This window comes from Molothrus ater, chromosome 17 (genome assembly GCF_012460135.2).
Source record: "Molothrus ater isolate BHLD 08-10-18 breed brown headed cowbird chromosome 17, BPBGC_Mater_1.1, whole genome shotgun sequence".
Classification (NCBI taxonomy): Eukaryota; Metazoa; Chordata; class Aves; order Passeriformes; family Icteridae; genus Molothrus; species Molothrus ater.
The window spans coordinates 11,471,942-11,499,517 of record NC_050494.2 but is presented as its reverse complement, the minus strand read 5'-3'; the positions used below and the strand labels follow the sequence as shown (position 1 = coordinate 11,499,517).

Here is a 27,576-nt window from a genome sequence, read left to right as displayed (position 1 = left end):
TAAGAATTTAATATTTTCCTTGTATATACCTTTACTACAATTAGACTTTTCCTGGTTTTACTGTGTCAATGTTCATGTTTCAATTAACAAGGCAGCTTAAAGAAAGTGACAGTTCTGCTCATACTGGTGGCACACCTCAGGAAGTCAGGGTCAGAGCTGCACCTCTGCACTTGTGACTGAAAAATGGATCAATTTCTTGGCAGCTTCTCCTAATCTTTAATAAATTTTAACTGGAATCTTATTAAATGTGAGACAACCAGCTCTGAGGTGTTATTCTGTCAGAATTGCTTCTAGACAGCAGTGACCCTGTCAGAAATCAATAACAAATGAGAAGTATTGTGTCACCAATCCATACAACCCAAATATTCAGCACCTCTACCAGCACAAGAGTGCTCTGCTCTACCCAATACTTGGTTTATCTACCCCAGAACACTGCTCTGCTCTGCAGGTCTGGGATTTTGCTCACAAACACAACATTATTTGTTCATGTTTTTCTCTTTTCAATTCCTAGGCAGCAATTCGGAAGGAGCTGAACGAATACAAAAGTAATGAAATGGAGGTTCATGCATCGAGCAAACATTTGACAAGGTCAGTTTTCCAGCTGTTTATCTCTGCTGCCTGCTAAAAGCTCTGACTCCTTGACTCCTGAACCTGTGGATTGCATTCTTATGTGCTGGATGCACAGAATATGCAAAGGGAGTTTAATATTAAAAGAAAATTGGAGCATTTCTCTTCCTGAAGAGAACCAAATTTTCTGATTTTTTGGAGGATTTTATTAGCACATACCAAGAAACCTGCAGACATTCTCCAGAGCATCCCTCAGCTGGCATTCCTTGCACCAAAGATTCAAAGATAGGACAAAAAAATTAAAGTATATAACACAGAAAACAATATGATTTTTAAAAATAGAACAACATAATAAACTGTTTAAAGATCTCTGAATTTAATGTACTCGAGCCTGCAGCCTTATCACAAACACTGAAAATTCCCTGCTCAGAAATACAGAACTGCACTGACCATAAAAGGCCAGTGCCCAGGGGTAATGCCTTTGTTCTAATTGGATTTGTTCTAAAGCATTCAGCCTGGGGATTTCAGCATTCCCTGTCAGTGCAGTTGCTATTGGAAGGAGCCCCAGGTAACTTAATGACACTTAATGACACTCCCTGTCAGGAGGAGGTCGGGAGAGAGAACAGGGCTGGGCTGTTGTCACTCTGCATGTGACTGGAGATTCCTCTGGGAACCTGGGCAGGGCAGTGCCTGCTCCATGTGCCAGTACTGCTGCCAGGGACTGTGTTCAAACACAGACCAAAACATTCATTTCCCTTCTTCACGAGGAGGACCAATATGAGAGGCTGATTCCACAGCCACTGGTACTTGCAAAAGGGCATCATTAAGGGCAAAGCAGCTTCCCTGCACTGATGGAATGAACGTGGGAAGGGAAAAGGGATGGCTGCAGCTTCAGTCTGGCAGTGAGCTACACATTTCCTAATTGGAGCTACCTGGGGAGTCTCACTAGATGATAATGAGAGATTCTGAAATTTGTTCAGGATATTAGGAGTAAACAGGCTTCCAATTTACAATTAGTGCTAGGGCATTGCATATGATTGGGGCTTTAATTATGGATCTCAGCCAAAAGAACAAGGCTACAGAGCAAGAAGAATATTTATTCCAGAATCTAAGACTATCAAACATTTCACCAACAGTATCTCCTCATACTTCATAAAGAATTTCAACATTGCTTAACTCTTAAAAAAGATCACTGCACAGTGAAGAATATTGTTACCAATGACAAACTGTGGCTTCTTTTACTAGACAAAAAACCCCACATCAACTCCATACCTGGATTTGCAATTGCATTCCCAAAGAAATGTAAACGAGGTACACTGGCCCTGAGGACTGAACCTGCACCGCAGTTGTGGCACAGGGCTGGCAATGTGCTGGGGAAAATCAAGAGTTGCTAATATTCTTCAGCACTGTCACTGTACCTTTAAACAGAATGAATCTCTCTGTGGGCTTTTAAAAATTTTGTTAATCTAACATAAAATAATTGAATCAAAAATAATTGAATTATATTGCAAAGAGTTTTGAAAAATGTCTCTCTTTCCTCCTAGATTTCACAGGCCATAGAAATTTTCTTCTGAGAAGAATCTGTCTTTACTTTTTGATATTGCTGCTGAACACACATCAGGGAACCCTGAAGCCTTTCCCTGAGGTTCAGTGCAGGCTCCCTGGACGTTGCTGTGACAGAAGGACTCTGCAGTGAAGCCTCTGCAGCCCTTGGGGACAGGACGCCAGCCCCGAGCTCTGGAGGCAGGAGGGTCTGGCCTGTGGAGTGGGACAAGCTGCTGAAAAAGACTGAAGTGAAGCTGCTTGGAAGAGCCTCCTCCTCTCCTTTCCCACCTGAGTGGAACTGTTTGCAGGCTGCCTTGGAAAAGGAGATGTTGTGCATGTACAGGCTTTACCATTCCAAGGCCTCTGACATAAATGGACATGACACTCTGTCATCCAGTATTACGTTGACAAGACATTTTGAACTTACCACAATTAGTTTGTAAAACACCTAAGTTCATGTTCTAAAAACTAATTTAATGTATTATAATTTCATTCTTTTTTATATACTGTCTAACAGAATCACAGCTGCAAGCATTTTTGATTCCTGTTACTTTTGTTCTTTAATTAAATGACTACTTATTGCAGGAAATGAACATGTTTCCTAAAGCTCTTTTTTTCCCAGGGATAGTTGGGAAGAGATTATAATTATTATGCACCAAACCATTTGACTTCTTCATCAACACAGGGTCTGCAAAAGGATGATCTCAGCTAAGGTTTTCCACCTGGTGGAATAGCATAAGCTGGTTGTCACTCTGCACCAGTTGAGGCTGTGACCCTCTAAAAATGACAATTTGGTTCACTGTTATTCCAAATTCCTAAACTGGACAACCAGAGGCAGAAATGTAACAATGTACTTTGATGTTTAGCAAACAAATGGTTTTAATGCTTTCTTGACAGTAAGAAGAAAAAAGTTACTAAATGCTAATAACAAAGCAAATAGAACTGGTTGAGAAAAATGTAAAGCCAGGCATTTTAATATTTCCTGACATGGAGAAGCACCTGAGGATTTACTCCATGCTACCAAAAAATAATTGTGAGAAAAAGAACACATTGATAGCTGGGAATCACATGTGGTGAGACAGAAAAAATGGTGAATCCACTCACAAGATCAACATTTCTCTGCAAGACTGAAGTGCTGCCATTCTGGGGAGTCATTCAATGTTAAACGCTTGAAAAAGGCATTATTGGTCCTGTAGCTTCATTGAGATGATCTCCATGAAGTGTGAAAATAATAAAATGCAGTCTGTCAAAGTGCTTGTATAGACTACTAGTGAATTGCTGAGAGGTGGGGAAGAGCCCCCACACAGGGACAGCTCTGTCCCAGTGGGGATGGAACCACAGGAACTGGAGCTGCTCCTGGAGGAACTGCCAGGCAGCAATGGGAGGTAAGGACACCCAGTGCAACACAGTCTGTGGCAGTGCAAGGGGGGAAGGAACTCAGGACTCCTGGGAGAGGTGGTGTCAACATTTTAATGTTTGTCTCATTGACTATCAGCTGAATGACCCCATCACTTGACCCAAAGATGTGTTTTTTCCTCTTTATTGTGATTTTTTAACTTGCTGGCTTTTCACAGAAATATGTAACATCATAACTAGCCTTTTTAACATACATCTATCTATCATTTTTTATTAATAATACAGGAGTAATTCTTAACAGCAATACAATGACAGTCCAGGTGCAATATACAAAGGCTAAAGAGAAAGGAGAGCAAGGTTTCTTCAGCAGAAGAAGCATTTTCAGTTTGAGATGAGCCACTGTTAACTACAAACTAAACTTGGCTAATAACCCATGTACTGTATGTCCTGTTTAGCAGGGATGCACACTTCCACTGCCAGTAAATATGATACAAAACACATTACAATTATGTTGAAAAACATAATAAAATTATAGTAAGGCTAACTTAGAGCAGGTTTGAAATGCCAAACACTGCCCCTGAGCTGAGTCACTGCTGCACCTGAAGCCTGAGGTAGCTGTGAGTGGCTCCATCCTGTCCATGCTCTGATCCTTCCTCAGCCAGCCTGGCCTCTGCTCTGCTCCTGGGGAGGCACAAGCTGTGACACTTCCAGAGCCCCTGAGCCCTGGCCCTCAGCACTGCCTGCTCTGGGGGCTGGGGAGGTGTCTGGACATCCCTGGGCCATGGATTCCTGCTGCAATTTGGGACCACACCTCTGAGGGCACATTTGGCTCAGGGAGGCTGCTCTTCCTCCCAGTGGGAAACAGGCCTGCAGTGCACAATGCCTGTCCATAACTAAAAACAAGGCAGGAGTATTAATTTTCCCACGTGGCCTCATTGTAAGAAAGAATTTGGGCCTTGCAGTGCACTTTTAAAACCTTGCACAGTTTAGAGACAAGTCCTGTTTCACTCAGATGAAATTCAATCAGAGCAGTGGAAAGAAAAGTTTAACATCTCAAGGAGTCCATCTAGTGGAGATCACAGTGAGCACAGGCTCCAAAAAACCCCCAAACCACACAAAAACCAGAAGCTCAGAAAACATTTGTACACTGCTGTATATGGGATGAATGGACCAAATTACTGGAAATTTCAGTGTAATTATTTCCAGAGAGACAAAACAGCCTTGTGGCTTTAAAATTCTTACCCAAAATATTTGCACAGCAGCTTTATCTGACTTCTTACTGATTTAAAGCAAAATAACAATGATATTGAGTAAAAAACCCAAGAGACAGCATCTGTTTTTCTTGACTGCTTTAATAGAACTATTTGCAAGACAGTTCCAACACAAGTGTTGAGAGTGTCCTCTCAGAAAATCCTACTGAAGTCTAACACCACAGACAAACAGGACTGAGATCAAACCAGGTGGTTTGGTCCCTAAATAATTCCTGGCTTGTATTCTGGATCAGACCCAAAACATTGATTCAAAGTGAAATTCAAAGTGATTTCTCTGAAAGTCAGTTAAGTAACCTATAAAAATTGTTAAAGAATTATTTAGAAGTAGTATGTGCTAAAAATAAAATGGCATATGACATTTTAGCAGACTCAGTAAAATAATTCCAAATCTCACAGGTGAGTGGGTAAGTCTTATCCACACATACTTTAATATTAGTAAGGTAAATATACTTTCATTACAGTAGTGTCCTTGAGTGTGACCAAAAAAAAATTTACCAAATTTTCCATTACAAAAGTGTTTATATTCACCTTGAATTTCAGGAAGAAATCTGAAAAATCATTTCAGAATTCTGCCTTTGATTGAAACAAGGTCTGCAATCCCCGGCGAACGTTACACAGCTCCTCTTCTTGCTGTACAAAACAAATTGACATTTATCACTTTTATCACCCTGTATTTATCACATGCTTTTGAAAAAAGGCAGATTCTATTTCATGTATTGCAATCCTGGTGCACTGTACATGCTGCTTAGTCTATCAAATATGGTAATTTTCATCATTAAGACAAAACTAACCGAGTCCATGCACATCTCCCTGTGGCTCCCATCCCTCAGGTAAGGTTTTAAATATAGTAAAGTCAGTGACATTTGCATTCTGACTAATTATTTTTGATAGGGGACTAGAAATCAAAATTTTAGTAATTTAGTGTTCAAACTGCAAAAAAAAAAAAAGACAAGATAAATTTATTTACCATTTCTTTTAGAAATTTCTCTTGGAGTCCTTTTATGTCTTCTTTCAGCAGATGCATCTACAAAAAGACACTGAATGTACCTCCTCTGCTCTCAAGTGCCACCACATTTTCAAGCAAACAATGATGTCCCTAAATGTGTCATAACCAAGAGATGCAGATGCACCTGCCCTAGGGAAAAGCATGTTTTAAATTTTTAAATTTTTTTCTTTCTTGGATGAGTAACATCAGTAAACAAAGTCATAGAATCCAGGATAAGTCCTGAGAACTGCACACAGCTTGCAATGGGTGAAATCAAGGCACAAACACTGAATATTGTGAAATTTATGGCAAAAGCTAAAAAAATATTATGGACATTAATATAATGCTGAGGATAAAATCTTCAGGAAAAAAGGCAATACTGGTATCTGTGGGTGCAACTGAGGAATTACCACAATGAGCAAAACAGAAGTTCACCATACCTCTGAAGTAAAAACATTTTCTTCACAGCCAACAGAATGATAGATATTCTTTTCAAATGAAGTTTTAAGAATCTGAATTCTGAAGAAATAAAGGCAGTTTAAACAGCTTTGCTACATAAGAACTTGCTACAAAGAGCACAAATACATCCCATTGTTGGGAGTCTATTTGCATTTAAAGCATGGATTAATATCCCCATCATTGTTACTGCTGGAACAGTCCCTCAGCTATGTGGGGAAGTTTAACTGGAGAATAATTACATGAACATTTTAATCTCATTTTCTCATCAACCATCTCTCTTTTATGGAAGGAGTTGCAGAGAGAAGAGAAGTTGTGCTGATCTCCCTCAAGTGAACAGAACAGAAATCTCATCCCAGGATTAGTTGAACCCTACTGACCTCTGCTGCTCATTTTTTATGTACATACTAAAAGTGTGGGAATGCTTTTTCCAAAAGGTCTGGAAAGAAAAATATTAAGAGATATTAATCAATGGGAACTGATTTTCCAAACTAAAAGTAATTGATTTCTAATATGAACAAAATGACAACCACAGGCTGAACACAGAAGGGGCAGGAGTTACACAGCCCCCACAGGAGCTGGAGAAAGCCAGCCCATTAAAGCACTTGTAGGAGTTTATTGCAGGAGGAAAAACATACAGGAGTTCAAACAGTGGATGCATGCAGGAAAATACAGAGGGACCTTGGGATTCCACGAGCATCCTGACACCCCAAAGGCATTACTTGAAATTTGACCCAATTAGAAGCAAAAACGTAAGAGCTTTGAAAAATCAACATTAATGATACTAAATTAAAGATAATGTGAATGATCTACAGATTCCAAAGAATTCCCTTTTACCCATGAGCAAAACAACTGAAATACAAACCGAGAATTCTTTTTCCATGATTTTCAGGGACTGAGAGTCATTTTCAAATTTCTCCAGCTCCTCAGTGAGAGTAAAATGGAACTTGTCCAGCTGCCTGATCCTACCAAAACAAACCAGGTTACTTGCAGAAGGTATTCCCTGCATTTTAAGGATGTTGTAACAGAAATCTGCCATTACTGACCTGCATTCATGGAGTTGGTAACTCATGGTGGCCAAATGCTGATGGGCAGCTCTCAGGGTTTGCTTATTGAAATTGTCCATTTTCCGGGAGCGGTTCTAAGAGGGTGTTTTAACGTCAAATTCAGATTATTTGCACTTTAGAAAAAACCCCAAAAAACTGTAATATTCAGTACTGTAACTGCCTATTATCACAACAAACCCCCTTTAAAAATGTAATGGTGTGGTGCAAGCCAAGCTGTCGCCCATGTGCTCATGTACTCCCCAAGTGGTGCACATGAAGGGTCTTGCCTCAATTTTCTTGGTAAATTCTTTCTGGAGCTGCTGACAAATGCTGATGGTTGAGCAATCAGGCTTCCAGAATTCTGCATCCAAACCAGACAGGTCATTTGCAGATTGAGTGGAGACACTTTCAGACACTGAAGAGAACAAAAAAATGTCAAATTCAGTATTATAAAGTCCCCAGTCTGAAGTTAGCACAGGGCCTAGGACAGCTTTTGTTCTACATAAATTAATGTCATCAATTAGATTAGAATCTGTTGCTATTTGCATATCAATTTTCTGACTTTTCATATGGATCCAGTCTCTAAATATCTAGCATTTTTTATTCTTTGCTTTAACACTTAAAATGCCTTTTTATAGATATTCTATTTTCTTGTTAAACCTTGAATTTGTCACATTATTTTAAAACTTTGCACTGTCAGTCCATGACCAACCTCTGCAAGTAGCAGCATCATCTGTTTTAAATAATTTTTTGGGCTGTAAACTTCTCTCCTTCCTTTCTTTTCCTCCTCTTTGCTTGTTTCTGTCTCATCAGAGCTGCCTTCTGTGGCACTGTGGTAAGTTCGTTTGAGGAATGTTGGTACACTTGGTCCTTCAACAAACATGGAAACAATGCTGGATTTTAGCATTATTTACAACAATGAGATGGGAGGATAAACAAGGTTTTATTGACACATTGCATGCAAACTCTAGGAGGATGTATCTTGGCTTTAAAACATGAGAATTATATAGGAATTAATAACCATCACACTTATAGAGGGCGTGTTCAACTGAGCTCTGACTGATGAGCAAGTCTGGGATTTTTTCTGATAAAACCATTATCCCCATTTTTTTTTCCCAGTATCAGTAGGAACACCTCTAACTTTTTATCTGGAGCACAACTACCTCTTTACTAAAGCTGCATTTTGGAGCCTGAGTTTAGTTTTTTGGGATAATTAAAACAGCAGAGACAATGAGAAAAAGAGTAAGAAACTGAATAGTACTGAAAATATATAAACTATAGGAAGATTTAAAAACTTTGGCCATATTATTATGCCAAATAAAACATTTTTCTTAACCCTTATGGAGACACATAGGAAGTCTTTTGCTTTGAGTTACATGTCTGTACCTGACTCATTCATGGAGCAATAAGGTTCTCTAATCCAAGGCTGTACTCTACTCCTGCTGGAAGCAGACAATGGGGATGGTGCTACACAATCCTAAAAGAAAAGTCACTGACTTATTTATTAGCTTCAAAATTAAATTGCTTTTAGAAGTGTCCATCAGAGACTCACATTTATGTTGTGAAAAAATATTATTTTTTATTGGAAGTCACTAAGAAAATATTGACTCCCTGTTATATTTTTTTACATATGTATTGTAAGTGATCTTGTTGGGATATAATTCTTTCACTGTATCCAGATGATAAACCATTATCTAATTTATCTCCAATATTTAAAAGTTAACTATTAGCAGTCCCCAAATCTGTGTTAACTACTGAGATGCATTTCCCTTAAACCTCAGCACGTGCAGAGGAGATAACAGAGATGCCAAGCTGCAGCTCTGTTCTGGAGAGCAAGGAGTGCACTAACTCACCTCTTTACTTTTAGGGAGAGCTTTGGTGGGGTCCTGGAGCTTGCCTTTAGCACAAATGTCTGAAAAGCAAGACTGGGGACTTGAATCCTCACTGTTACTCCCTGCTTCCAGCACAGCTCCCTTGGCATGTTTTCCACTGTCAGCTTTATATGCTGTTAAACTGAGCTACACATTGAGGGAAAAAGAAATCATTGTTGACAGGAGATGTCCCTTAAACATCATCACTTGTAAGCTGATAAAGCAAAAAGCTGCAGGTCTCTTCTGAAGAGCAATGAATTCAGGAACATACCTCTTCCTTATTCTTGGGGATAGGTTTAGTGATATCCTGAAGCTTCCCTTTAACAGAAAAAGTGTCTGAAATGCGACGTTGGAAACTCGACTCTTCATTATTGTTACAGATTTCTGCTACAGCTCCCTTGGAACTTTTGCCACTGACAGTTTTATATGTGGTTAAGCTGAGCTGCACATGAACAAAAAACCCCAAGCATTATTGAGAGAAGAAGCAAGAAACAGTTGGCAGCCAAATGGAACAATTTCAGTTAAAACAACTCTAGAGAAAGGTTAATGCTCTTACCAATGATTTTTCAGTTAGAACTGGTGAGAAGCTTTTCCTTCCAAATGCCAACTTTGTTGTCTCAGGGGATTCAGTTACACCCAGGCTTTGCATAGTCTTGTTTTGTGGACAGAAATTACTGGGAGAGGATCCTTTCTCAGAGTTCAGCATTCCTCTGTCCTCTGGTGATGACTCCTGCAGACCAAGTGACCTCTCACTGGAGCTGGGCTCTGGGCTGGCATCTCCTGACACCCTCTCAGCACCTGGGGAACAGTTCCTGCACTGTCAGCACCAGAGGGGGGATACACAGGGCCAGCAAAGCCCCACACTGCTCCCTGCTCCAGCCCTGGCAGTTTCCAAGTCTCAGATGTGTGGGATTTGGCACAGGCCTTGCCACCCTTCCCCTTTCTCCCTCTGCCACAGTTTCAGCAGTACCAGATTTGCTCTAACACTGATATAATGTGTTTCTGTATTACCCTGATTCAAAGAACTGCACCAACCTACACAAGTGTTAGTGACAGATTAATACAACTCCTTAAATTCTGTGCAACAACTGGAATTATGAGATACCTCATTTTAAAAGCATGAAATAAATGTTAAATTGTACTGCTGTGATAACCCTCAATTAACCTCCACCTCAGTACTGCTAGAAATTAGAAGTGAAAACACCTACATCTCATTGTCTCAGGGGAGGCAGGGTCCTCAGCTGAAGGCATTTCCAGTTCCCTCTGCTCTGCAGAATTCCTGGATTCAGCCAGTGCCTTCTGCACATAGCTGTCCACTCTCTTTGGCTCCACAGGTACAGCCTGCAGTACCTTTGGCTGCTTGTAATCCTTGTTTGGCCCATTCATATGTTTCTATCAAAATACAAAAGTTATACAAACATCTTTGTAACCACAGTGTCCATAGAAGCTGATAAAGAGAGACAGAGGTCTGTTATCTATATACCATTGATCAAGCAGAAGGAGCACCAACAGAAGTACCTAAATCCATAACAAGATCAGGTTTTCCAACATTAATAAACACTGATTTTCTTTAACTCAACACAAATTTCTGTTCTTATGAGCTACTTAACTCCTGGAGGCAATCACTGATGTTTCAGGATTTAATGAATAAAGCTTATAAACCTTTTCATATATATTGACATGTTATGCTAAAACAATGAAAATGTTTTAGCAACCAGTGTCCCTTTGCTAAAAATCCATTTGGATATTCAGCAAATGTATTGACACAGCATTACCAGCACCACATCAACTCAACAAGATTTGGCTCACTAAACCCTCCCAATTTAAGGACATTTTCAAAATATTGTCACATTTTCAAAATACAGCACACAGTAGTTCTTTGCAGCAGAACAAATCTCATAAATAGAATCCAAAATCTATTATGACTAAGAAGATTATTCAGGACTGATTTTCTTAGCAGCTCAATACTTACCATTAAAAAAGTTAAAAATATTAAAAGAAAATTAAATTAACTTCAATTTGCTTATGTTGGGCACTTAAGCAAAGTACAGGAGTACCAAGTACAAAGCAGGGCAGAGTTTACTTTGAAAAACATGGCAGGAATGGGTTTTTAATAATCAAGTGGAGCTGCACACCTGTATTTTGGATTTCTCCTCCTTGGAGGTGCATGTTGGAATCCTTTCTTCACTCTCAGACTCAGAACTGGAAGGCTCTTTGTAATTTTTTGTTGCTGCTGCTCTTCGAGGGAGCTTTTCTCTGGTGGATTTTACCAGCATTTCATCCATTTTTGAACTCTGGGGTTTACATTTGTTACTCTTTGGAAGAATAAAATCATCTTCAGTTAACAAGAATGATTAATACATACATAAGATAAAATGGTAGATAACTTGGTTTGATTACTTGAAATTAAAAAGGTTTAAAAAGCTTTTTACCAAAGCTCAGAGAATCCAACCATCAGTCTACTAAAACCAGCACCCAATGTACAAAATCATTCTAACTCACTCCTGACTGAAAAACCAGCTAAATATTATATGAAAAGAACACAGTACTTGAAAAAATAAACTATATTTAACAAATGATCTGGGAGAAATGTCACATATTTATGACAAATTATTTTAAAACAGTTTCTGGGGGGAATGAAGAGATTTTTAGTCCATATTAAAATTCTAGCTACCAATTCACGGTTACCTTTTTCTTAGTTGCATTTTTGCCTTTAGCTTTTTCCATGTGGAAAGCAGGTTCCAAGGATTTTTTTGCTGCTACAATACAAGAAGGTTGAAAAATCAGGAAAATACTCAAATGTTTGACATTAGTTTCAGCTGTAAAATAACAGAATCACTTTCATGCCCACAAATTGTTTGATTCATTAACTGCTTTCAGCCCATTATTTTGAAAAAGACATTTTTTTAATTGACAATAACTTGTACCTGTCCCAGCCTTCCACACTTTTCTACATTAAAATGCAGAATTTATGTAAATTGATCTTTATAAATTATTAGAACTAACTTAAAAATTCTTTATGCTTGGAAACAAGACAAAAAAAAAATATATGACATTTGCAACACAGCACATGCCATGCTGTGCACTTTCTATCTGTGGACAAGTTACTGCAGCATTTCTCAGAAATATGAAAAATAATTCTTACTTTTGTCTGTGGTCATTGGTCTCCCTGATTTTTTACTTCTACTGTAATCAATTATCTGGGCTTTAGGTTTCCTCTTGGATTCCTGCAGCCAGCTAATCTCTGTCTTGCTGTCATCCCCTCTGTTTTCTGTGTCTGAGTCACTAAAGAGATGCTTCTTGTCTCGATTGTTTCTGGTCTACAAAACCCAAAAAAGTTCCTAAGTTATTAATTTTTATACACAGCCTGCTTACATAACTGGAATTTAAAGGCAGGAGGACAAGCTGTGCTGATCCATAAAAATCTGAGCCTTACCTTTTTTCCTGCCTTCCCTTCTGTGCTGGATTTATTGATGGTTTTGCTCCTTTATCAGAGAAATAAAACCCATCTTTACACAATACATTTTAAAATAGTTGTTCTCAAGCTTTTTACTATTCCCATGATATCTGGATTAAGGATTCAAACGAAGGTACAGACTTTTGCTTCCACATGATTTTGGGATTACCTGTGCACCTTAAACCCTAAAGGCTGTGTTTGTTTCCCAATTATCAGTAGGAGTACACAGCAACAACACCCCCCTTTCCAGGAGGATCATTAACCAAAACCACCCCCCTCTATTCAGCACTTTCTCTCCCTGTAGTTTTCCATGAGGAGAACTATTTCCTTCATGGAACACATCCTTTGCTTTTTATCACCTTCCCAAAGGACCATCCAGGAACAGCCTAGGAGAACACAGCAGTGTTTATTGCTTAAAAAACCAACCCAGCCAAGATATTCTTGTCATGCAGCACTCCCTGGAATATTGTGACTGCCTGCTGGAGAGTGCAGGCTGTTCCAGGATAATCAGCAACCAAAACAGAACATCCTACCCTTTTCTGTTTGCCTCTGTATGAACACTCAGTTCAGTCACACACAATTCTTGGATCTAAAAATGCAAACAGAGAAGAAACAAAGGAAGATTTTCAATGGTTACAGAATCTGTACAAAATTAAACAGGCCACCTGCCAGTAACTGCTAAGGAGGTTTTATTCCTTAGTTATTACACTCAGCAATTAAGGGTCATTAATTTCTACCTTAGAATTTATTTAATAGAGCTGACAGTTAAAGCCAACAGCAACTGACTGAAGCTTTCAGGATCTCAAAGCAATACAAGAGCTCCCACCCACCTGCTTCACAACCTTCCCCAATTCACTCCTCTGAGCCACAAGAAGCAAAACTATCTTTTATCATCATTATATTTTCTTTTTGCTCCAACATCTGCACAAATATGTCTTTAAAATGGGGATTAGAAAGATGCCAATAACATTTTCAGGATAATTTAAAATAATGATACTCCTAATACACTGTTTAATTTTTAATTCAGGAAAAACATCATCATGCCTGAATTCCTTAATTCAGAAAAAACACCTCATGCCTGAAGTGGCCAGAATCTTAAGAGAGAGTCTATTGTTCAGTATTTGAGAATGCTGGAGGTATTTACAAGACAAACTTTCTCCCCACTTAGTTCACTGATATAATTTGAATTTTCTGATCTTAATTATACTTTCAGTACAACATTTGACTGATTTCCTTTCTATTCTATTCATAATAGAAATTTCAGTTATTTCTTACTCCAAGCTTGATTGTCGGCTCATCAAACCCGCTGATGTTAAAGTTGTAGACATCATCCCTGTCAAACAGTCAGAGATCAATTTTGTGACTGAATTAATGAAAATTTCACAGAATCAGGTGTGGGCAATCAGTAGTTGTAACTACTTACAGGACATGGCCAGCAGTTATATTGAGAAAAGAAGCAGTTTTTAGGGTCCTGTCCTGAACTTCTTCCTATCCATAAATGAAAAGTTATCTCTGTCAAATTTGGACTGTGCATTCATAGACACTGTCATCTCAAAAAGCAACTTCTTCATCATGAAGATAATCAGGTTGATTAGCAACAGCTCAATATGGCAAAACATACCTGCAGTCAATGCATACTTAACATCTACAGATACTTAATATTCAATGGTATTTATGAACTTTCCCTTTACACCTATTGACTTCCACCATCTATGTACATATTAAAAACAATTCCAACAAAAGCTCTAATGTGTTACCTTGGAGATCCAGGATTTATTTAAATGGGCCCTAAAAATAAAGATACATTTTGTTAAATGCTAATTAGAATATATGCATCAGAAACTGCCTATATTAAAAAACCCCATCAAACCCAGTAAATTTATTCATGCATTTAAATACAACATCAATTAAAAGATGGATTAAAAGAGCCCAGCCCCTTTCATTTATTAGCATTCATGGGTACATCACAGAAACAGCCAGAGGCACACAAAAACAGCACAAAAGGTTCAGATTGTACCTGTTAAAGCCCAGGGAATCTCTTGCTTTGCTCTTCTCATCACTCTTGTCTCTGTATCTGTCACTGATTTTACTGATCAGTGATTTGGCTGCATCTGCCATTTCTTTAGACTTTGCTTTCTGTAAAAACAGTTTAACACTCAACTTTCAACAGAAGAACAAAGCTGCAAACAGAACTTCAGGTTCCTAAGAACCCCCTAAACTTCATTAAATGTCTCTTAATGGATTAAATTGCATTCATTTGAAAACCATTTTCCCTTGCATGACAATAAACCCAGCAGTTTTGAAACACTGAAAATTGGACAATTCTCTTAAATGCATTTGAAAGAAACAAAGGTAAGAAACTCTCACTGTCTTTGACTGTTTTGGATTTGCAGTCTCTTTTCTGAGGAGAACATCAAGGTCCTCTTGTGCAAGATCAGAAGGCAAAGATGTGTCAGACACTCTGGCTGAAAGAAATGTTTTAAACCATGGTTCAGTGGTAGTTTCAGGATTTTTCCCTTCTGTATTTAAGTTTCTGTTCCCAATGATCAACACTCTGACTCTCCACTGAGGATGGTATCAATTTAGTTTGCTCGGTTCTGTTTTTTTCATTTGTTTATTTGGAGAGGTACTTCAAAAAGCTGAATAAATGCTTTTTGTTTTACAGCTCTTTGACTACCAATAGTAATAAAGGGAAAAACAATCATCACTGCCAGTTAATTTCTCTGAATCTAGTTTTGAGAGCAGCTGTTGACCAAGTGTGACCCTCACCTGGATGGGATGCACGTGCCAGTGACAGATTTGCCTTCTGCTTGTCCCCAGTTGTTACATTCTTCTCAGGAAGAGGAATGTTCTTTTTTTCCATGTTTCAGTTTTATCAAAAGAAGTCTCCAAAAGACCAGGCAGCCTAACAAGGACAACACCATCCTACTGTCAGAACTTGAGTCTTAATTACAATAAAAGTGTATCATAAATAGGAAAATGATTATATCTTAGAGATGTCAAAGCATTTTACATTGCAACAAAACGTCAATTCTGGTAATGCTTGAAAATTCTCCCTTCAAAGTGAGTGACAACAATGACTTGGAATTCTTTTCTAGTACTTACAAAGGTTTGTTGCTTCTCCCAACTGGCTGAGAATCAGGAACAATATCTAACACTTCATCTAAATGAGACATTAATTTGGTGTCAATTATTATGGCAAAAGAAAAAATTAAAATAATTACAAAAGTAAGGACTAGCAATGCTTGTAAAATTACTTGCCTAAAGTTTGCTTTTCTGTGGTCTCTTGTACCCTTTTTAAGACTTCTTCAGAACGCATTTGCTACAGCGAATGACACCCAAAAGGAAATATTAGTGCAGGACCATCAGCAATACAACCTCATAAACTTGTGCTTTCTCTAATAAAACACTACTTTCTTGTTCTCACTTCATGGAAGTGCTGTTCCCGTACCTTCCCTTGTATTTTTGCCTCATTCCTGGTATCTGACTTCCTAATGTGGTCTGTTTCACAGAATTCATTGTCTGCTGTGCATCTCTGCCCACTCTAAAAGCACAGTAAGTAACACTGCCACTTCCAGCCCATAAAAGCCAAAGAAATGCTCTAAAGAAAACATTCTGTACATGAAAGCCCTTTTCAAAGCATGGCTGTATCAAAAATGCTTCAGAGTCCCATAGTCTGGGGCTTGGCCTGAATCTGAGCAAGGCAGACATTTACAACATTTATGTGTTCTTGATTCATAGTAGTGAATGCCTGATCAAAAATGCACTAAAAAAATCAATGCTTGAAATGCTGCAAGCTGAAGACCATTTCACAAGCACAGCTGAATATATTCTGTGTTTTAGGACTATTTCACTACTGCATAACCAACTAGAAATTATTGCATGCACCTTTCTCCTGTTATACACAAAGGAAGAACTGAGGTTCCAGAAATAGGAAGTTAATTCTGGGGTCAGGACTGATGAGTGAATGCAAATTGGGCCTAATTTTGTTAGAGTTCAGTCTGACTTCAAACATGTTAAACCTGAATTTCTGAGGGCAAGAAAATATAATGCAATAAAGTAAAACATATGATTTTCTAAAAGTGACTTGCTTCCTGTAAAACTCTAGCTCTTTAAAGTATGATTTAGGATCAAATTAGAATAGAAATGAATGTTATTCTAAGAAAAGGACTTAGCTACAGAGGACATGCGTACTCCAGGAGGTTCCTGATAGAAATTCTTTGTTCTGCTCTCATTTATTGCATCATTGTCAGACCTGTTAGTAGAGCTGGTCATTTCCAAAGGCAATTTACATCTCCCTTTGAAAGGAGTGGCTGAAACAAAACAGAGATGTGTTAGAACTCCATCAGTTCTCCCCTTACAAAAGGAAGAGTTTTGCTCACTATCACAGCTATTCCACAAACTCCAACAAAACTGGTTAGTTTTGATACCATCCCCTTCTGGACCTTTAATAATTCCATTTATTCCAACTCTGTTATGTGGAGATTAAGAGCCCACTGATTATGGATGTCTGGAGGCAGAAGCAAAGCTTGTTACAGGCTGGATCTGGTAGAAAATAGTTGGTTTCTATTTAAAGGCTTCAGTGTAATATATTTTTACTGAGTTTTCAGCAGGCTCCAGCACCTGCCAGCAGCAGCAGAGGTGCCAGGTGGCCCTGGGCTGTTGGGAAGGCAGCTTCCCCCTGTCCCACACCCTGTCTATGGACCAGGAGCAAGGGACCCTTCAACGTTTCATCTGCTCAGGAGATTTTATCTTTCTCCTTTTCATTTCCAGCTGTGCCAAGGATCACAGTTCATGCCTGAGTTTCAAAGACCACTCCCAGTGTATTTTTACCCTGAAAGCACCAGCAAACTTACATGTGCTGACAAAAAAGAGTGAGCTCCTTGTGGACACACTGGTAGTTCCAGGAACACACACAGATGCTTCAGACACTTTCCTTTTATGGGATGGAGTTATCTTGGGGAACACAAAGAACTTGACCATAATACACTGATTTAAGGATGACAGCACAAGAATTCAGAACTTTTATTACCAAGAGTCTCTTGTCCATTTTTGGAGTGTCAATTGCTGCTGCTGCAGGCATCAAGGCAATGTGATTTTTATGCAATTATATTTCTACAAAATATTTTTAAACTGAGATTTGTGGGTTTTGTTTTCTAAATTAATTCAGTGAAGTATTGGCAAATCCTATCCCTTGTGCACCAAGGGATTCCCTGGAGATTCTGCAGAGCTACCATCTAAGCACAAACTGGTTTCTGAACACCCACTATTGCACAGGAAGACACAGTAACTGTTTCAGTTTGTAGCCCCTCTCCAGCAGGGCTACATACTTGAGGCCATCCTTGACTTTTCCATACTGGGACATCTGAGCATATCCTCAAAAACTTCTCTTTAAAGAGAATTCTCAGAGCATCATGGTCTAGAGATCATTAACAATTCCTTTTTATTTCTGTCACGTTACTGTAGTTTCAAAATACCAACAAATTTTTTAGCAAAAGATTTTTCTAGCTTAGTATCAAGTCACGAGAAAGACAATCCAACTTTTATTACAGTACTGACTATATTGCAAGTGTCAAATAAGAAGGTGTTTAGACTATTAAATACTACAAATATTTATACTGACATGCATTTTCTCCCTACTCCTCTTTTTTTTGACAACCCAATTTACCTTGGAGGAAACACCTTGGAGTTTTTCTTGACTGTTACTTTTACTCTGAGTCCTCAAGCTTCCAGGAGATTGCTGAGCTTTGTATTTACTGAGTTTCTCCTTCTCCTCTCCAGATTTTTCTTTGAATCCTGGTGACAACTGACTTTCTGGTACCATTACCTATAGAGTGTTTTAATTTCTTTTAATTTGTGTACAATATTTGGATTTTATAATGTTTTATTTTTATACAAACACACATAGCATCTTCTTTACCCCAAGTAACACATCCCCCACTGGAGATTCTGTTAAACTTAACAGGTTACAGACTTTTAGTTTGAAAAACTTCCAACCTAATTGCTATTTTTGTTACAAGGATGGCTTTTCAAGTAACAATGCACATAAAAGAACTTGCCCTGTGCATATTTATGTTTTATTCTATGATTTGGATATTAGTATCTCCCCAAAAAACCAATACATACATACTAGACACCAGTTGCCTGGCTTTACACTTATCTGTACTTATTAATATTTTAAAGTCCTTGTTTTTACTGTTTATAAATGATGAATAATCAGACTAATTGAACAACCCCAAGAAACCATCTCAGCACACTGAGGCAGAATACCTGTGATCCACTTTCATCAAAGACAATGTGGACAGTTGTTTTGGCTACTGATGCAGACTGCTTCTTGCTGAAATCCTGCAAAGGGATTTGTCAAAACAGACACTTGGCTCTTTTTTTAAACAAGAAACAAAATACTTAAGTGAGAGACCTGTAAGTGTCTGGAATCAGACTACAGAGGAAAACAGACTGCACAAATTCACAGCAGTTTCATCCCTCAGGAGCTCCTCAGTCAGACTTCAGGACAGAGCAGTTTGTTGGAAGCAGAAAGGTGTAAGGTGTGGCTTGTTAGAAATGTTTTACTAAATGAGTAAATTCATGAGTGTTACTTGCAGTGCAAAACAAGACAGCTCATGAATCATTTCTGGAAGGATTTGTAAGCAACCAGGCTGTGTTTCTGGAAAAGTAAATATGCACAATTTGACATTAAGGTATGGTGTTCTCTTTCCAGCCTGGAAGTTTTTGTTGCAATTCATTTCCAATGTTGGAATGAAAGAACCATTTCAGGTGCTTGAGTCCAGCACTTGAGCCCAGCACTAACCCATGTCCCCAGGTGCCACATCCTTGTGTGTCTTAAACAACCCCAGGGATGGGGACTCCACCACTGCTCTGGCAGCCTGGGCCAGGCCTTGACAACCCCTCCAGTGGAAAGAATTTCCTAAAATCCAACCAAAGCCTCCCCTGCTGCAGCTTGAGGCCATTTCCTCTTGTCCTTATGAAGCACCTTTCCCAAAGCTCAGCACATGGTGAGTTCTGTAGCAGTGATGTTAATGAGAAACTCTTGGTATGGAGAGATTCCAATAATCACAGCTGGAACTTTTAAATGGCAACGAGACATTGAGTTTGAATCAATTGAAAACTATTCAAAAAGGTGTTTAAATCTTACCTTACACTTATGAAATCCATAGACCTTTATGATCACATCTTTGATTTCCAAGATAGAATCAAAACAGAAAAGAAATTTCTCTCCTTCAAGAGCACCCACACTCATTGGGCTTTTTAGATCTATTGTTAATAATTTCTTTGAATCTTTTTCTGGACAAAAACAAAATTTGAAAAGCAGCTTCATTTCAATTAAACAGCATCTCATATAATCTTTGGCAACACATGACACATTCTTCAGTTCAGGTACTAAGATTAATATTTTATTTAATTCCCTCTAATCTACAATAATTTTATTAACAAAAAAAATCTAATGTTTGTATTTGAGAAATACTTATTCTGTATATTATTAAAGAGAATTTTCTTTGAAGGTTACTTACTATAGCTGCAGACAAATTACAGGTATTTACTGTTCTAACAAGTTCAAAAGGAATATTGTTACCTGCCATTGTTTTATGCCTTATTTTGTATTGAAATAACTCTAAGACATAATTATTAAATTATTTTCCTAAAATCATACCAGCATACCCAAAGTGCAGATGTGACTGCAGTGCAGTTTTGTCCCTGATAAAAACAGTTCCTACAATATTCTAAGTGAGAATTCTGCTTTGCTAGAATTAAGTCAGTACTTTAAGGTTAATCAAATTGAAATTAGATTGAAAATCCAAGTTAGAATACAATGAAAGGTCCCATTTTTGAGTTCAAATACCTTCCAGGCTGTACATGCTGACATCTTCTTCTTGTATAATGACTGTTTCCCACTGCTGGTCCTTATATGAAAAACACATTTTGAAAGATAGAAAAGTATTATATCACAATTAACAGAAATCCAGTGATCAAAGTCATCCAGTGACAAATTCCCAACTTTTTAAACCTCTGTTACAGAGTGACAGGAACTCTTGCTTCACTATTTCTCACTGTGCACGTGGTAAACTATTCCCAAACAGCATTGGAAGTCATTACTGTGAAATTATTTGATCTAAATATCAACAAATCTGATTTTTTTTTTAGCCCCATCATCAGTGGAATGCACATGTGAGCATGGGGAAATCAAATCTGACACACTCCAAGGAATGTGGATTTGCTGCCTCAGGAGAACCTGGAGGGAGACAAAACTCAGCTTACTGCATCCTCTGCTGCCACATAGAAGGAAATACTTCTGCTGCCAATGTTGAAATCAATCCAAAACTCTTCCACGTTTTCATCCAATGGTATCTGCAGCTAAAACAAAAAGAATAAGATCAAACAGAGCAGAGAGCACTGATTACTAGCAGCTAAGAAGCCTCATGTTGGTCTGAACCCCTGACAAACTTTCAGTCCATGCCTATTTTATACTTCTGAAAAAAGGTAATTTTCTTATTTTTATCTCGATTTTTTCTTAACTAGAAGGCAGAAAACCTTACCTCATACTGATCAAGAGCTGCTGATAAACATGGGAATGTAAAAACCCTGTAAGAAAAGGATATTTTTTCAAGTATTCTATAATGCTGTAAATAAATTTTGCAGATCTGAACATAGCAAATGGATTCTGTTTGCACAAGCTTTAGAGACTTAGAGATCCCAGCAAAGTGATTTTTACCCCAAGGAGGTAACATGAAATTTAATCACAACATAAAATCATAAAAGAGAAAATACATTAGCATAAAAAAATAAATCAGTTTTACCTTCTTTTGTCTCCAAGCATGCCATTCACCTGGTTGAGAAATTTTCTGCAATCCTATTAAAACATAGACATTTCTTATAGAATTGTAAGATGGAAGTTTCCCTCCCTGGAAATATTCCTCATGTGACTTACTGTCTCAAACTCTGAATCTTTAATTCCTTTAAATGCACTGGACACAAACTCCATGGGAAACAGCTGGGAGGCCAGAACTCTCCTCTGCTTCTCTGACACCATTCTGCACAGAGCTTCTGTGATGGCCACTTGTGTGTCATAGTCTGCAGCCAAGATAATTCAGAGCAGGAGCAGATTGAAATAACTACTGAGGTGGACAATGTTATCAGGAAACTGGGGTAAGCAGTGCTGAACATAATCTAGATCCCACTAGATCCAAACATGTAACCATAAAGGATAATTAGAAAAAGAACTAAGGGAATAACAATGGCTAAACAAGTTATTTTTCAAAATGAACCAAGCTTTCCAGGGCTGTCAGAGTGACATCAGGTGTTTGAACAAGAGAGAGAAGTTCTCAACTTTCATCTCTCTGAGCTGGGAAATTGCTGGATACCAAAATGATCCCTGAGGGAAGTTGCAGTACTACTACCCATGGCCACAGCCCCAGCCTCAAAGATTGACTGGTTTATCATTTTTCCTATTTGAAAACTTTAATTCTAGAAAACCAAAAACTTCCATGAGTTTTCCATCCACTGGACAGACAGAAACATTCCAGGTTGCAGACTGTTTTCATGCAGTACTTAGATTTTTATTATTAGATAACCCTAACCATAACATTCTGCAGCTTCCAAATGCCTTCTCTGCTTTCTTAACTGGTCTGCATCAAATTAAGAAGCTCAGTACTAAATTAAGTCCCATGCTCACCTCCAGCATCCAAAATTGTCCTCCCCATTTCACTCCTGCCAAACAAAGGAACATTTCATCAAAATGTGACAGCAACACAAGGGCAAATAATAAGTTTATAATAAACTTTCCAAGTATGAGAAAAACCCCTGATTCTGTTAAGACTTCCAAGGGGTAAATACCTCTGGGAGCACTGCTTGGGGACCTGAATCACCTGACAGATACAATTTTGACTCTATTTGCTTTTCTGAAGTGCTGTAAAATGATTTCCAGTGCAAACAGCCCAGCCTTCTGGTGGTGAAAGCACATCTTTACAAACAGGAGTTTAATTATTGGATGACAACTGGGATGGGGAGAAGCCTGATTCAGACTGGGAAAGAGAGGAAAATTCAGGCTTCTGATGGAGAGTAACCCATGAAAATACCTGTCCATAGCCATCACCACTGAGAATTCATAGCAAGTGCAAAAGTTGAGTTAAACAGGGACCAATCTGCACAACAGCTGAGTAAAAACCACCTCCCAACTCTGCAAATGATGGAATGCTATAAAATTATACTGAAGATCAGTTACATGACAAGCAACATCTCCTTTGTAGAAAGTATCTTTTTCTTGGAATCTCGAGGGATCTTCTCCAGCAATAAATTAAGTTTTTTTATTACCTAAGAAGAATGGAAAAAAGGGAATATAAAGTAAGTTTGTTAAACTTTGAGTTATTCTTATTTTAACGTATTGTAATGTATTTCATACCACTGAAGAAAGCAACAGGCTTAAGTAACTGCAAAACAAGAAAAGATAACAAATTTTACATGATTTTAAATGGTATTCATCATGCTAAAACAACCTCAATTTCAATCAATTACTTTAGTTTCAATGGGAACAGTAGTTGTTCAACAGGTGTTTCTTATTTGCAGGTTTAAATACAGAAAATCTCCCAAAGCCAGAATTCTGTCTGCAGTTGATTGCTGAACTAAAGTGTACCTTAAATTAGCATAAAAACCTTTCCTTTGGGGATGCAGCCTTTACAAAAGACTTTTTTGTAACATTCCCTTTCTTTAGGGGGAAAATCCCCTGACAACACGAGGTCACTAAAACAAACAGAAGAAATTCAAAGTGTACTGGAGGAACGCAAATCTCCTGCAAGTGACTAAAGAATTAACAACCAACAACCTTAATCCTGTTTCTAGCACTTGCAGAGCTCATTTTTTCCTATGCTTTTAAACAGCTTCCTCACCAGAACTTTCATATCACTGTTTTGGAATTGACTCTTAACAAAACCCCAACAAACAAACAAAAAGCCCCCACAACCACAGGTCAGTAATCTGAAACACCCCAACATATAAACAACAACAAACATTCCCAGAGAAACATTATACAACCCCTCTGATCCTAGAGCACTACAATATTCTCTGTTTTGTAGCATCTGCACAGTTAAAGAACTCTCTCCACAAAATCTGTTAACACACTAACCAGGAAACTGCTGCTTAGAAAGAAGGATGTTTACCTCCTGCTGAACATAAATATTAATCTTGCATCAGTAATGAGGGAACACGTTCTCAGAACAAAGTTTTCTAGTATTTGCATTTTACCTAACAGGAAAGAAAGAAATCAAAGAGTTGTCAAGAGTCTGTTAGGGTGCCCCTCATAAACATTTGGGAAAGGATTCATTTTCATTTAGAAATTAAATACAGCGTGTCTGTCTTTTTATAAAGGATTAGTGATATGCAAAACAGAATAGTTACTTCAATTTACAGTAACCATGTTTCTATTCCTGTGCATCACTGTGTAATTCCCCTGGGCAGGAGATCATTAATTTTTTACATGTGATTGGTCAAGTCCATAACTCAGCTCTCTGGGACACAGCTCAGGTGCTGGAATTTCTCTCCCCAGGGCCAAGGAAATGAATCCTTCACTCTGACCATGACACCAAACACTCTGTGGGGCCTTTGCCCCCAGTGCCACACGGAAAGGGAAGGGCAGGGTGACACTCCCAAGGACAAGGGCCATAAGGAAGGATCACTGGGCTGTGCTGAGCTGTGACAGGACCTTAGGAGAAACTTATTGTAGGAACAACTCAGTTCATTTGCCATCTCTGGAACTTACTGTGCTTGTTTTATTATTGACAACAGAAAGTGACAAGGAAATCTGTCCATAGAGAAACCCCAAACTAAAGCTGATGCCTTAGGGAATGAGAAAAGGGGTCCTATGTGTGTCCTGAAAAAGACATTTTAAACTCTCATTTCTGCTTTTTAAGCTCACCTTCAGGTCTGCTATCACACACAACCTGCAATTAAAAAAAAATCATTTTGATAAAGAAAATATTACAGCATTACAAAAAATTATGCAACATGGACCTGAAGAAAGTAATCAAAAAGTATTTCAGATTTTGAAATTATTTTGTCCTTAACAAAGAATCTAAGATATTATCCCTACTAACAAGTGTGTTTTCCCAAAATTATATTTCAGTTAAATTTACTGAAATTATTTCACCAATGACAACAATTTTCATGGAGAGAAGAAAACTCAAAGAGATCTTATAAACTGGATTAGCATCCCAATAATGGGTGTAATCAAAATTTAATAAAGATTGAAGTTTTTTTTGTTAATTCAGCATTCAGTGTTACTGTTTTTTTTATTTCATGATGCCAGCCAAGAACAGAAATTAGTATGACTACAGCAAACTGTTTAACCAAAATGATTTATAATCTATTTCAGAAGTCATTGTAATGCTAACTTGAGGAAGATATTAAACAGAAACATATTTAGGGTCCTTTTACTGCTAAACTAGTAACAATTACTTTGACAAATTTTATTATCAATGTATTTTTACCAGCAACGTGATGAAGAAATCCTCAGCCAGAGTTGTAATCATTTCATTCTTTTCATCTCCTCTGAGGACCAAAATTCCTTTTAACTTTTCAAACCAATTGACCATGTAAAGGGAAAACAAAGGTGAATCTATTTTAATAGCCTGGAACAGGACAATGGTTTGTATTCTACTTCAGTAAAACTACACAAACTCTGAAATTATTAAAAGAACAACAGCAGCCCCACTCTGCTGAGCAGATGTTAGCCCCAGACTGAAATTCTCCACTCAGGCCAAACAAAATCAGGTGGTTTTAAGGACTTTTTAGCACAAAAACTGGAGATCTGCTTTGACACCTGCCTCCACAGAAAAAGCAGCTGAAAATTGGTAATGGCTGAATGGAAGTGTGTTGTTTGATGAATGCAAGCATAAAGTTATTACCCTGGTTTTGTTTGTTATTAAATTTTGTTTATTATTTTGGGCCCTTGTAATGTATTTCATGACACTGAAGAAAGCAACAGGCTTCAGTAACTCAAACCAAGAGAAGATGAGTTCTAGATGACTTTAAATGGTATTTATGTTACTAAAACAACCTCATTTTCAATAAATTACATTAGTTTCAATTGGAACAGAAGTTGTTCAACAGTTGTTTCTTATTTGCAGGTTTATTATTATTATTATTATTATTATTATTATTATTATTATTATTATTATTATTATTTTGTTTCTTTATTATTTGCTTATTATTAAAGCAGTTGAGAAGGCAATTGAGTAACTCTCATCTGATTTTGCCATTAATTCTCTCCAGTGAAATCTCTGGGGAAAGCAGAAAGGAAGTGGGGTCTGTTCAGTTTTTGCTGAGTTACAAATTATTAATGCACCTAACATGCAGGTTAAAATAATACCAAACAATTAGAAAATCACTAAAATCTTTTGAAAGAGCAGGTACAAAATGACTGCTGTGTGAATTAACAAAAAAAAATAAATTTAGAGAAACCCCATGGCACCAGGAAATTCTAATTCCTGAGTCAAAAGCAATATAACAAAGCACATGAAAATACATCTTGTTTCAGCTGCTCTAAGCATATCTAAATTAATTATATGCTGTAAGCATATCTAAATTAATTATATGCTGCACGATTTGCAAAACCCTCACTGGGAGAGAGCAGCATCCCTTTATAAGGGGTTACATGACAAAAAGCATTCAAATATGAACAATATTTGTTGCAGAGTTATGGGAATCTCTTAATTCTGACTCAATCAAGGACCAAATCAAACCCTGAGCTGCCCAGCACTGAAGCATTGCTCATGCACTTTATCCATGTTTATTTATTTATTGAGGAGTTCACAGGTGCTTTATGGTTTTACTTATCCTTCCAACAAGGCCGTGTTTTATCATTGCTGTGAGCCCATCTTCTCCTGCTATGCTCATCTTCTTCCCACACTTCTGAATAGCATTTAGTAAAGTAGAAATGCTTTTGACTTCTTGTTTGTCAAGTGCCTGAAATCAAAATTACAACATAAGCTTTAGTCTGAAGTCCCACAAGAACCTGTATTTAATTAAACTGATGCCTTTTTTGTTCTCAAAAGCCACCTTAACTGCAGCTTGAAGGAGAGATTTCATTCATAAAATTTATTTTTGGTTCTTAAATCAACTGCTAGTGTCAATCAAGGCAAATGAAAAAAATCTTTTCCACCCTCTTCCAAAGATGGTGCAGATGATTTTGATGCAATGATTACATTACCCAACACAGAAGCTTATCCAATTTGTTGACAAACTGTTTGCTGCATTTGTGAGAGACATTTTCACATTCTTCCATGGCCAGAAATTGCTCTAAAGATTGGAGATCCTTCTTCCCTGCAGCTTCATCAATTAACTTTTCAAGCTGTAAACAATATACCAAAGTAACTGCATTACTGTATGCTTAACACTGATATAAAACATCTAATTAGCACAGATTTGATGCAAGTTTTACACAATCACCTGCTGCACTTGAAACAAAAGTTCTGATTCACAAAATACGTAAAACCTTAAGAAAAATACGTAAAACCTTAAGAACAGAGCACCCTATCTGTTATGTTATGTAAATCTTGCAAATACTTATGCACTGAGATTTTAATTATTTGCTTTAACTGGTTTTAGTTTCCTCATATTACAGCTAAATTCCTACAGAAGTGTTTGTTGTATCAATGCCCCTTACTTGGTGTATTTTACACTTCTGAGTTACCTTATCCATTTTGCCCCTTTATTCTTTCTAAAATTCTTTCAATTACAACTGGATTTCAACATTTTGATCTTAAGTATCACCTCAGTTGATTAATCTCTGCTGAATGCATATGATTTATTTTCATCAGTAGCAATTCCCAGTTCCTCTTGCTTTCCACCCAGCTGCTTTGCACCAAGTCACATCAAAAGAAAATTTCTTCCTACTCACACTGCACTGCCACACTGAAGACTTTCCTTACAATCAAATGCTAGTAATTAAAACAATCAATGCTCATATCCTGCTCCATCAGCACGTACCTGCATCTCACTCCTGGCTAGCATTTTT

General features: G+C 37.8%; 2 protein-coding genes across 4 annotated transcripts in view; one reads left to right on the top strand and one right to left on the bottom strand.

Moving 5' to 3' along the window:
• PHACTR3 (phosphatase and actin regulator 3) overlaps positions 1-2,705 on the top strand; it is a 100,141-nt gene extending 97,436 nt beyond the window's left edge. For all 3 annotated transcript variants that reach the window (XM_036395555.2, XM_036395554.2, XM_036395556.2), the window contains exons 12-13: positions 512-588; positions 2,112-2,705. In XM_036395555.2, coding sequence (XP_036251448.1) covers positions 512-588; positions 2,112-2,127 — 93 coding nt within the window. In that variant the 3' untranslated portion in view covers positions 2,128-2,705. The remainder of the gene's footprint in view (positions 1-511; positions 589-2,111) is intronic.
• Positions 2,706-4,802: 2,097 nt separating this feature from the next.
• SYCP2 (synaptonemal complex protein 2) lies at positions 4,803-27,572 on the bottom strand. Its single transcript, XM_036395650.1, is given in 48 exon segments — positions 4,803-5,369; positions 5,707-5,763; positions 6,165-6,243; positions 6,561-6,619; positions 7,046-7,145; positions 7,227-7,321; positions 7,514-7,641; positions 7,939-7,992; positions 7,995-8,096; positions 8,613-8,703; positions 9,080-9,244; positions 9,369-9,539; positions 9,654-9,895; positions 10,306-10,489; positions 11,233-11,412; positions 11,786-11,856; positions 12,243-12,417; positions 12,534-12,582; positions 13,088-13,143; positions 13,385-13,414; positions 13,830-13,887; positions 13,978-14,042; positions 14,312-14,342; positions 14,572-14,690; positions 14,922-15,019; positions 15,324-15,401; positions 15,404-15,459; positions 15,660-15,717; positions 15,816-15,876; positions 16,749-16,867; positions 17,411-17,510; positions 18,223-18,381; positions 18,825-18,899; positions 19,708-19,856; positions 20,413-20,473; positions 20,829-20,924; positions 21,107-21,152; positions 21,368-21,420; positions 21,499-21,641; positions 22,243-22,277; positions 22,792-22,880; positions 23,723-23,751; positions 23,754-23,807; positions 24,478-24,502; positions 25,049-25,153; positions 26,397-26,525; positions 26,770-26,910; positions 27,549-27,572. Coding segments are annotated over 48 exon segments (4,413 nt in total). The 3' UTR covers positions 4,803-5,300.
• Between the last annotated feature and the right edge of the window lie 4 nt (positions 27,573-27,576).